Below are 11,509 nucleotides of genomic sequence, written 5' to 3'. Positions count from 1 at the left end.
CTTGGGATAGCTTCCGAGCTGCACATTTTTCGAGTGAGTCACAAATCCATAAAATTCAAATCTAATTCGAAAAATCTACTCCCAAACATAGGGCTAAGGCATGAGTCATTATTAATCAGTAAAGATACAAGGTTAGTAGTGTCATACTAGCACTACCCTAACACATTGTATATTGAACTCACACTAGTGTTCGATACCCAAACTTTAGTTAAGTTCATTGGGGTGTCTCTTAATAATATCCCTAATTGTTTATAAATTGCATCGAAATGACATTCCTGCATACAATCTTGATTAAAAAAGCAAAGGCATCAAGGCAATGTAACACATGACAAATTTAGGTGGCGAATGAATTAACAGTGGCCAAAAATAAAATAAAAACTTCAAAAATGGTTTCTGCACCTAAATTTGTTGGATTCCACACTATAAATACCAAGCGCTAGTTTGTAACCCTTCGTGCTGATAAGAAATCACCAACCAGTTCTACCCCATTGGACACAAACCACTGAACAAAATAGTACCTAATAATAGAAGACAAACACATCCATGCAATGTAAGAAAATAACCATTCAAGCAATCCAACAACAACCATCAAAATCGAACATAAATAATGCATGAAATCAATTCATCAAATTACGGCCTAATTCTTTCCATGCTAATTATTGATTCAATCCCCATTGAGTAAAGTCAGCTTAACAAGATAGTTGGCGATCATGGGGCATGCCCAAACTTTGTACTCAATAAACACAAACAAATATTATTCTTGTATTTGAACAATTAATCAACCCAAAATAAGTAATACCAACAAATTAAATCAAGTCTGAATTTTCAGCTACAACAACGTTTGATCTCAATAGAAGTTTAAATCATCCAAGTCATTCACAAATCAATTTTGATCATTCATAGCATTCCCAAATTCGATTTAAATATTCACAGTAGATAAAATCAAGAAATATATGCTTGAAAGTAAAAAGATAAAGGGAAAGAAGAACCTCAAGATTTTTACAAGTTTCGACAATGTGCCTACGTCCTTGCGAAGGCCACGGCGACTCGTAGGTGGTGGCTTGCGGTCGAGAGCAGGGGGAGACTAGGAGAGAGGATCGCCGGAGTAGAAGGGGTGGCTTGTGGCCGAGAGTAGAGGGAGATTGGGAGAGAGGATTGCCGAAGCAGAAGGGGTGGCTTGCGGCCGAGAGCAGGGGGAGACTGGGAGAAAGGATCACCTGAGCAGGAGGGGTGGCTCTCAGCCGAGAGCGGGGGGAGACTGGGAGAGAGGATCTCCAGAGCAGGAGGGGTGGCTTGTGGCTGAGAGCAGGGGGAGACTAGGAGAGAGGATCATAGGAGCAGGATGAGGCCAGGGAAGAGGAGGAGTTGGAGCAGTGGCTTGCGGCCGATCGAGAGTAGGGGGAGACTGGGAGAGAGGATCGCCGGAGTAGGAGGGGAAGAGGAGGAGCTGGCACGGTGGCTTGAGGCGGAGAGCAGTGGGAGATCGATTGGGAGCTAGAGAGGTTCGCAGGAGCAGGCGCAGGGGAAGGGGAAGAAGCCAATTGGAGAAGGAGGGAAAATATCCCGTCGCAAGCAATAAGGGTTTTTGGGCATTAGTGACGGTTTCAAAACCATCACTACTACTATCTGTTTATTTTTTTTATAAAAAACAAAACATTAGTGACGGTCCAAATTCATCACTAATATAGAACTTTGTTTCTAATAAGACAACAATGGTGACGACTTTATAAATTCGTCACTAATATTCTGCACTTAAATTTTTTAATATTTTTTTTAAAAAGGAGGTATTAGTCTCTTATTAGTGACGAATATACAACATCGTCACTAATACTCTGAATTGAAATTTTTTTTATTTGTTTTGAAAAAAAGAATTATTAGTGACGGTTTCCAAATTCGTTACTAATACCATTAACCAAATTTATTTATATTTTTTTAAATAAAAACTAGTAGTGACGGTTTCAAAATCGTCACTAATATCCTCTTATTAGTGGCGGATCTCTCAATCCATCACTAATACCCTTTACTTAATTTCTTTTAATATTTTTTTAAATAAAAAAAACTAATAATGACGGTTTCAAAACCGTCACTAATACACCATTATTAGTGACGGATATCCCAATCCGTCACTAATACCATTAACTAAATATTTTTAATATATTCATACTACTAATAAGTGACTTTTAGTGACAGATTAAATTCATCACTAATGCTAGAGAATTGTCCCTAATATTTTCCCGAAAAAATTTTCGTTCGCGTGAAAATTGTTTACCACGCAATTTTTAGTGATGAAAGATTAGTGACGGTTTTAAAACCATCACTAGTAGTTTTGTTTTAGTGACAGCTGTTAAAACCGTTACTAATGCTTACACTATTAGTGACGGTTCTGAAAAATCGTGACTAATACAACACTATTAGTGACTGTTTTAAAACCGTCACTAATACTTTCGTTACTAAAAACCTATTTTTTTTGTAGTGTTAGTTACTATGTCCTAAAATATTACATCATTATTTTCATCTAGATTTACAAGGAAATCAGCAACATCAAGATACATAGAGTTGGACTGTTCAGTATCAAAGTCCATTGGAATAATATTATTGGCAAAATTTGTTTCAATTTCTTTACTCTTTTCCTTTTCTTTTATGAATGCTTGGTATAAATCTATCAAGTGTTTGGGCGTACGACAAGTACGCGGCCAATGACATTTTCCTCCGCATCTATAACATTTAGTTTCATAGTGTTTAGGTCACTGATTTTGATCATTTGCCCTCTTCTAGGGGTCATCCCTTTTTTGGGGGTCATCCCTCTTCTGGGGGTTTGTTACCTCACGTCGATGTCGGCAATTATTTTGACCACGACTGCAACCATACCCACGACCATTCCTACCACCTCGCCCTAGACCACGAGATGTGTTACATTCACTTCATGGAATGGGGTCAAACCTGTTGGACGGGTTTGTGATTTCTCATCAAAAGCTTGTTATTTTGTTCAGCGACAAGAAGACATGATATAAGTTCGAAAAATTTAGTAAATTTCCTTTCCCTATATTGTTGCTGCAGGAGCGCATTAGTGGGATGCAAAGTAGTAAAAGTTTTTTCTAACATGTCTTCATCAGTAATATTTTCTCCACATAACTCTAGCTTTGAGCTAATTTTATGTAGAACTACGTTATATTCGCTGACAGTTTTAAATCTTGCAACCTTAGGTGCAACCATTCATATTGAGTTTTTGGTAAAATCACTGTTTTTAAATGGTCAAACCTATCCTTTAAATTTCTCCATAGGACGAGTGAGTCTTTAACAGTGAGGTATTCCGTTTTTAATTCTTCTTCTAAATGATGTCGGATAAAGATCATGACTTTAGCGCGATCCTGTAGGGATGCGATATTTCCATCTAATATTGTATTTACTAAGTTCATTGTATTCAAATGGATTTCTACATCAAGAATCTATGAGAGATAGTAGTTGCCTTTGATGTTAAGGGAAACAAACTGAACTTTGCTTAGGCTCGACATCTGAATAAATTAACAATAATAAAATGATTTAGAAAAGCGAAACATACTAACTGAAATAATACAAAAATAGTAATATAAATATTTTTTTGGAAGATTAAAAATATGCCCTCAATAAGAGGTAAACAATTATTATCTCTTATGGAGATTAAATATATTGTCTCTTCAGGAGACTTATCTCTTCGGGAGATTAAATATATAACCTCTTCATGATGACTATTTTACCATCTCTTATGAAGATTGGTAATATATATATATATATAGACAGTATAGAAATAAAACCAGTCATTGAGGCGGTATTAATAAACAAAAATAAAACTATCTATTAAGATGGTATATATATAAATATATCAGTTTGGTAGAATATCGTGTTGATAACGTGTTATAAAATAATACATGAATAAATAAACGTGGATAATTAGAAAGTAATGAAGACAAGCAAAAAAAAAATAAAAATAAAATAGTGAGAGCGGATTTACGTGGTTCGATTTATACCTACTCTACGGGCAGATGATATCAGTAATCCACTATATTAAGAGGAATTACAATATGTATTTGAGTTTGTATAAATTTGCCACTATCTTACCTTATAAAATATCTCACTCTTTTATCTTCTTTTTTTCTTTTCTTAGTTTTTGCTCTGCTCTTTGCTCACTTCTATTTATCTTGTGCATGCATTCTTCTCTGCGTCTGCGCTATCTCATTTCTTCTTCGTAGCTCATCTTTATATAGTCGAGGAGCAGTCAGTGATGGTTTGGATTTATTATCGTAATGGTGGTAAGTGTATGGTAATTGATGAGAGAGATGTGGAATGATGGAGAGGTCAGTCATGATTGATCGATAGGCACCATACTTTTTTTTATAACATCCAAAATATTATGTTCCATAAACATCTAAATTGCAAATCATTAGGCTAATTTTATTATTTTCCCTTTTTACCCTTGGAGGACTAATGACCCGACTCATATTTATCCATTCATCGCACCGCGTGATAGAAGGCGACGGCGTCGAATTATCGCAGGGTTTGTACGTGCCAGCTCTCTCTCTCTCTCTCTCTCTCTCTCTCTCTCTCCCTCTCTCTCTCAAGGATGCCGATGAACCCTGTTGAGTACACCGTGGTACTACTCTCTCTCTCTCTCTCTCTCTCTCTCTCTCTCTCTCTCAAAGTTGAATTGAATCGCCATGTGAATTCGACTGAGTCGTGGAACAGGTTGATGCGTTCACAGACTCGGCGTTCCAGGGGAACCCAGCGGCGATTTGTTTCTTGGAAGAAGAGAGAGGTGATGATTGGCTGCTAGCAGTGGCGCGCGAGTTCAACGTTTCCGAAACTTGCTACTTGACTCGGATCACTGATTCTGAGTCGCAGACTGGTGACTCGCCCGATTGTATTCTAAACCCTAGGTTCCGTCTCAGATGGTTCACACCTGTTACTGAGGTTAGTTTCTTTCTGCTGAAAGATTGCTAAAGAAAAAGATTTTCCTTTTATGATCTGTGAAAAAAGTATAAAAAAGAAAAAGAAATTTCAATTTATTTGAGAATGATGGGGCTCAAAATATACAGAATAAGCTTAAAAAATTTCTCTCCCCCTTCTTTTCTTCCATTTGTCGGCAAGGGAGCACAAAATTATTTTGGTTTCAATTACAACTGCAATGCTCAAATTCCCTTCCGCCACGCGAGCTGATGGTTTAATTTTTTTTAATTTTATTTTTGTAAAAACATTCTGCGATTAATAGGCACCATGGATTTGCTTCTGATTTTTTTTTTTTTTTGTGGATTAGTCTCGTTTTTTAGATTTTCTTGAAGTATTTTCTATGCTTGTGTGCTGGAGCGTCACCTACGAGTGACACGTTGCATTTGAACCACCCAGGTGTAGCGAAAAGTGTAGGAGGGTGGGCTAGGTCGTTGCCCCGAAGCGACGCGCCATGTTGGCCCTTGGGTATGATGTCAAATATGCGAGGGTTCCTGCATCATTCTAGACGTGGATAGATAAAAACGTTAGTTCAAGAAACTAGGATTAGATTAGCAACTTGGAATATAGGGACACTTACGGGTAAAAACATGGAAATTGTGGATACAATGATCAGAAGAAGAATTAATATAATTTTCTTTGAAGAAACTAAGTGGGTGGGGGAGAAAGTTAGATAAATTGATAAATCAAGATTTAAACTTTGGTAGATTGGAAAAGAAAAACATAAGAATGGAGTAAGCTTTATTATAGACAAAAACTTAAAAGATAGCGTTTTGGTGTAACTAGAGTAGGGGATAGAATTATAAAAATCAAGATGGTATTAGGACAAGGGATAATAAATATCATTAGTGCTTATGCTCCTCAAGTCGGCTTAGTAGAAAATCTTAAGAGACAATTTTGGAAAAATATGGATGGTATTGTACAAGACATACTAGGGACTGAGAAAATATTTATAGGAGGAGATCTGAATGGACACGTTGGAAGAGATAATAAAAATTATGAGAGGGTACATAGAAGATATGCATATGGAGACAAAAATGAGTCTAGGGAGATGATCTTAGATTTCGTTATGTCATATGATTTTAATATAATGAATACTTGCTTTAAGAAGAGAGAAAAACACTTAATAACCTGTAAAAGTGGACAAAATAGAAGTCAAATAGATTTTATTTATTTATTTATTAGAGGGGTAGATCGTTTATCATGCAAGGATTGTAAAGTCATTCAGGTGAAAGTCTAGTCACACAACATAGAGTCTTAGTGTTAGATATATGTATTAAAAAATGGAAAAAGAAGGATAAATTAAACCAGTTTAAGGGAGCTAGATGGTGTAAACTAAAAGGAGAAAATATAATAAAATTTAAAGATAAAATGATCAAAGATGGAGATTGGACCATAGAGGATGGGATAGATTCAAATACTTTTTGGAATAGATTAGCTAACTCTATTAAAAAGATAGTAAAAGAGATTTTAGGTGAATCAAGGAGAAGATTCTCGAATAGCAAAGAGAGTTGGTGATGAGATAAAGATGTACAAAAAATCATAAAGACAAAAAGAATTTGGTATAAAGCGTGACAAAAATGTAGAAACATAGATAACTTTGAAAAATATAAGGAAGTAAGAAAAAATGTAAAAAAAGGTTGTTAGTGAAGTTAAATATAGATCATTTAATAGTTTGTATGATAGAATAGGTACAAAAGAAGGGGAAAAAGATATATTTAAACTTACTAAAGTTAGAGAAAGGAAGAGTAAGGACTTAGGAAATATAAAATGTATAAAAAGTGAGAATGATATTGTCTTGGTTAAGGACGAAGACATTAAAGAAAGATGACGAAGTTACTTTAGTAAGTTGTTTAATGAAAACCAATTAGAAGACTTAAATTTAGAGTTTTCAAATGAGGAAAAAACTAAAAATATGAGATTTATTCGCAAAATTAGAATTAACGAAGTTAAGTTTGTATTAAAAAAGATGAGAAACGGGAAAGTTATGGGACCAGATAACATCCCATTTGAAGTTTTAAAATGCTTAGGTGATAACGGAATTTTATGGTTAACTAATTTATTTAATACAATTGTAAAAACTAAAAAAATGCCAGATGAATGGAGGAAAAATACTTTAATACTTATATACAAAAATAAAGGAGATGTTCAAAATTGTAATAACTATCGTGGAATTAAACTTATGAGTCATACGATGAAACTATGAGAAAAGGTAGTTGAACAAAGATTAAGATTAGAAACGAATGTCTTAGAAAATCAATTTGGTTTTATGCCTGGGAGATCTACCACAGAAGCTATTTATCTTTTAAGAAGATTAATGGAAAAGTTTAGGGAAAAGAAGAGAGACTTGCATATGATATTTATTGATCTTGAGAAAACATATGATAGGATACCTAGGGAAGTTCTATGGTGGGTTTTAGAAAAAAAGGGTGTATGTAGTAGGTATACCAATGTCATTAAGGATATGCACGATGGAGTAATGATTAGTGTAATGACTATAGATGGAGAAATTAGAGAATTTCCAATCACTATAGGTGTACATCAAGGATCGACTTTGAGTCCTTATCTTTTTGCTTTAGTGATGGACCAATTGACTAAGAGTATTCAAAAAGAGGTTCCATGGTATATATTGTTTGCAGATGATATTGTATTAATTGACGAAATTAGAGACGGAGTAGAGGCTGAGTTAGAATTATGGAGAGAAGTTTTGGAATCCAGAGGCTTTAGGATGAGTAGAAATAAGACAGAATATGTGAAATGTAATTTTAGTAATGATAGGAGAAATATTAGAGACAAAGTTAAACTTGATGATGAAGAAATAAATAGCACTTGTAGATTTTGATACCTTGGATCTATTATGCACCCTGAAGGAGGAATTGAAGATGATGTAATGCAGAGAGTTAAAGCAGGTTGGGTAAAATGAAGAAGTGCTTCAAGTGTGCTCTGCGATCGTAGAATACCCTTAAAATTGAAAGGAAAGTTTTATAGGACAGCTATTAGACCAGTTATGCTATATGAATCGAAATGTTTGGTGACGAAGAAACATAATATCCAAAAAGTAAAAGTTGCCGAGATGAGAATGCTTAGATGGATGAATGGTATAACATTGAAAGATAAATTAAAGAATGAAAATATTCGTGATAAGTTAGGTGTAGCTCATATAGAAGATAAGATAAGGGAGGGATGACTCAGATGGTATGGACACTTGCAACGCAGGCCACATAGTGTACCTGTGAGGAAGAGTGATTTAGTTATTGTGGGGGGCAATAGAAGGGGTAGGAGTAAACCTAAAATAACTTGAGAGGAGATAGTGAGTAAGAATTTAATATTCTTGAATCTATCAAAAGAAATGGTCCATGATCGCGTAAATTGGCGGAAGATGATTCATATAGCCGATCCCACCTAGTGGGACTAAGGCTTGGTATTTTTGTTGTCATTTTCGATGCTTGTGGAAACATGAGTTTTATTAATCTTAGCATTTGAAAGCACTTTGGAAATTCTCGTTTCGGTTTTGTAAGTAAAAATAGAATAAGAAAAGTAATTCTAAAGCCAAATAAACATTTCTAAAGGCAAGGAAAAAAATGATTCTAACATGCAAGAGGAAAGGAGCCATTTTCATGGAGATGAAAATATCCATTTTGTGTTGCAGGTTAACCTTTGTGGTCATGGAACATTAGCAGCTGCGTACACTATTTTCACATCTGGTTTGGTTAATTCCAACAAAATTGAGTTCTTGACATTATCTGGAGTTCTCTCTGCGAAAAGGGTTCTAGAAATCAGGAAGTGTGATGCCTCGAACTGCCAGAATGGTGAAAAACAAGAGCATTTCTCAATCCAATTGGACTTCCCTGTCGTCCCTATCATTGAGTATGATTCTGCTGAGGTTTTATCAGTTTATAAAGCCTTGAATGGTGCTTCCGTGATTGATATAAAGAAGACAACCGCAGATGATCTCCTTGTATTTCTCTACCTAAATTTGCTATTTCCACCCCCACTCCTTTTTATTTTCTGATGCATCCATCACAATTTTTAGAAAATAATCTCTATGTTTTGGTTATCTGATCGTCTACTAATTGGAAAAGGGGTTATATTTGTGATGTGAAAAATGAATGAGGGGAGTCATTCAATTTTTATATCACATTAAGAAATATTATATGTGAACAGTTCATCAACAATGCTGAATTATGTGAATCTTTGGAGGCATAGAGCCCATTTGCCTTTTTTTTTTTTTGGCTGAGCAATGCAGCCTATTTGCTTGATTTTTGGATTCCAGTCTTAACTTAGAGAGAAATGAAGCTAGTTGTTTCTTCCAGGTTGAGCTCTCATCAGGGAAAGCAGTTGTGGATTTTCAGCCACAGTTTGATGACATTGAAAGATGCCCAGGAAGGGGGTTGATTATAACAGGCTTTGCGCCCCCGGACTCCGGATTTGATTTTTTCAGTCGCTTTTTCTGTCCGAAATATGGCGTCAGGGAGGTAATATATTGACATTTGATCTCAATTATTTGAAATGTCTTTGGAAGGAGATCGCATCCTGAATTCATTGTGTCCCCCCCAACCCCCCCCCCCCCCCCCCCCCCCTCTTTTAATGCTTTTCGTTTCATTTTCATTTCTATCATGGCAATTGGAACGTATTTCTATTACTGTAAATGGCATCTTCTCATGAGGTACATGTCCAGCAACAAGGTATCCAGGGACTTTCAGACAGCAGTTATATGGATTATTTTTTGAAACTTTATGTGTATGAGACGAAGCCCATGAACTGAAATGGTTTATGCTAAATTTGAAGTTTTGAATAACCATATGAGCTGTTTTGCAACGTCAACACAACTGTTATGATTGCCATTTCTTACATCTCTGAAGTGGAGTTGACAACTGTAAAATGAGATCTGAGCAGTTTTAAAGAGCTGTATTCTGTAGCAAAGCCCAAAATCTTTCTTCTAAGATTCTTTGTGGCTAACTTACAAATCGTTTAGGATAGAACTTGGAACTGAAGTGGAAAGAGCTATGGACAATAGATGTTAAAATTTGTAATGGAGGTTGTGAATGCACTTTCACGATACTTGTTTGGGCTTTTCTTCTTCAGGATCCTGTTTGTGGAAGTGCACATTGTGCCTTAGCAACCTATTGGTGCAAAAAGCTGGGAAAGTGTAATTTCATTGCATATGCGGTAATTTTTTTTCTCTCAATCACTCTCAGCATTATCATCATCATGTTCATCATAGTAATTATGCTGTTTGGTTGGTTCAGGCATCACCCAGAAGTGGAATATTGTACCTGAATTTTGACAAGAAGAACCAGAGAGTCCTGCTTCGAGGGAAGGCTGTTGCTGTGATGAAAGGTTCCGTTTTAGTATGAATTTGGAGTTCCTCAGCATCATGCCTGAATTGATAAACTGAGGTTAACACTCGTCCAGTTTTTAAAAGACCCTGGATTTAAATTTACTCTCTTCAATTCGTAAAGCTCATGGATTCCTTGCATGCAAGCCTGCAACTCCTTAAAGTTTGAACATGGTGTGAAGAACATTAGATTCTTGTAACATATGAAATCTGGAAGTCGAATCGTATGTTTGGAAAGATTTTGGGTTTGGATTTGTATTGAATTTAAATAAGATGAAATATAAAATTATATTAAGATTTGTCCAGTTTTATCCAAATTCAAATCGAAGGTTTGAAATTCATGCTTTCAAATGCACATTTAAATGACAATAAACCCAACAAGCTAAAAACAAACACATATCATTAACAAATTAAACTTAGCCAATCATGTTTGCAATCCAAAATTTTTGGAACAAATTAAATCACCAATGAATTATTGCAACAATAAAATAAAAGACAATAAAATTAAAAGAACAAATTAAATCAACAATGCATCATTCAAAACAATAAAATAAAAGACAATAAAATTAAACGAAACAAATTAATTTGACTATAAACCATTCAAAATAATAAAATAAATGATCACTAAAAATAAAGAAACAAGAGGAAGAAAGCACAGCATTGGTCGAACCACACAGGCAGCATAAATCATTTAAACACATATCATTAACAACAAAATAGAATGCAACAATAATAGTGATGAATAGAAAATAAACCCTAATCTTATGTAAAGTTTGTATATGCGGAAAGTCATAAGAGATCCATTGAGAATTTTCAAAGAGAGTGCTTGGGAAAATGCTATCCAATTGAGAATCACCAAAGATAAAGAAGTTGAAAGTAATAGCAACCTTGCATTTGGAGAATATGATAAAGTCGATCCGTTTGTCCATTTTTTCTCCATTAAATTCAATTTAAGGAAACAGAAAAAGAAACAGTTTAGTTTAGTATTCAATTCTAAACATTTCCACATGGCAAACCATAAAAGGAAAAAAAAAGAACTTCAACTCTTATATCTGTATATAACACAACTAAAAAATTGTACATTTCAAGGTTATAGATATAGAAAGAGATGAAAAAGCAATACAAAAGCAAGTAGGAAAATTCAACATATTGGCATTGTTATTAGTATAGGAACTAGGGAGCTTCTGAAGAGAT

The 11,509-nt window shown here is 35.0% G+C and overlaps 1 protein-coding gene across 1 annotated transcript; it reads left to right on the top strand.

Moving 5' to 3' along the window:
* The first annotated feature begins 4,410 nt into the window (after positions 1 to 4,410).
* On the top strand, positions 4,411 to 10,620 carry LOC131155395 (uncharacterized). The gene is made up of 6 exons (XM_058108482.1): positions 4,411 to 4,627; positions 4,720 to 4,944; positions 8,627 to 8,935; positions 9,291 to 9,452; positions 10,063 to 10,146; positions 10,227 to 10,620. Exons 1-6 carry the CDS (start codon positions 4,598 to 4,600, stop codon positions 10,332 to 10,334), a joined length of 918 nt encoding a protein of 305 aa, XP_057964465.1. The 5' UTR covers positions 4,411 to 4,597; the 3' UTR covers positions 10,335 to 10,620.
* The last annotated feature ends 889 nt before the right edge of the window (positions 10,621 to 11,509 follow it).

This window comes from Malania oleifera, chromosome 5 (genome assembly GCF_029873635.1).
Source record: "Malania oleifera isolate guangnan ecotype guangnan chromosome 5, ASM2987363v1, whole genome shotgun sequence".
NCBI classification, from domain to species: domain Eukaryota; kingdom Viridiplantae; phylum Streptophyta; class Magnoliopsida; order Santalales; family Ximeniaceae; genus Malania; species Malania oleifera.
This window is presented reverse-complemented; position numbering and strand designations above follow the sequence as displayed.

Coding starts and splice junctions, on each gene's coding strand:
- LOC131155395 (XM_058108482.1), top strand. CDS start 4,598: ATGCCGATGAACCCTGTTGAGTACACCGTG. Junction 8,936..9,290: donor CAACCGCAGATGATCTCCTT/GTATTTCTCTAC, acceptor TGTTTCTTCCAG/GTTGAGCTCTCATCAGGGAA. Junction 10,147..10,226: donor GTAATTTCATTGCATATGCG/GTAATTTTTTTT, acceptor TGGTTGGTTCAG/GCATCACCCAGAAGTGGAAT.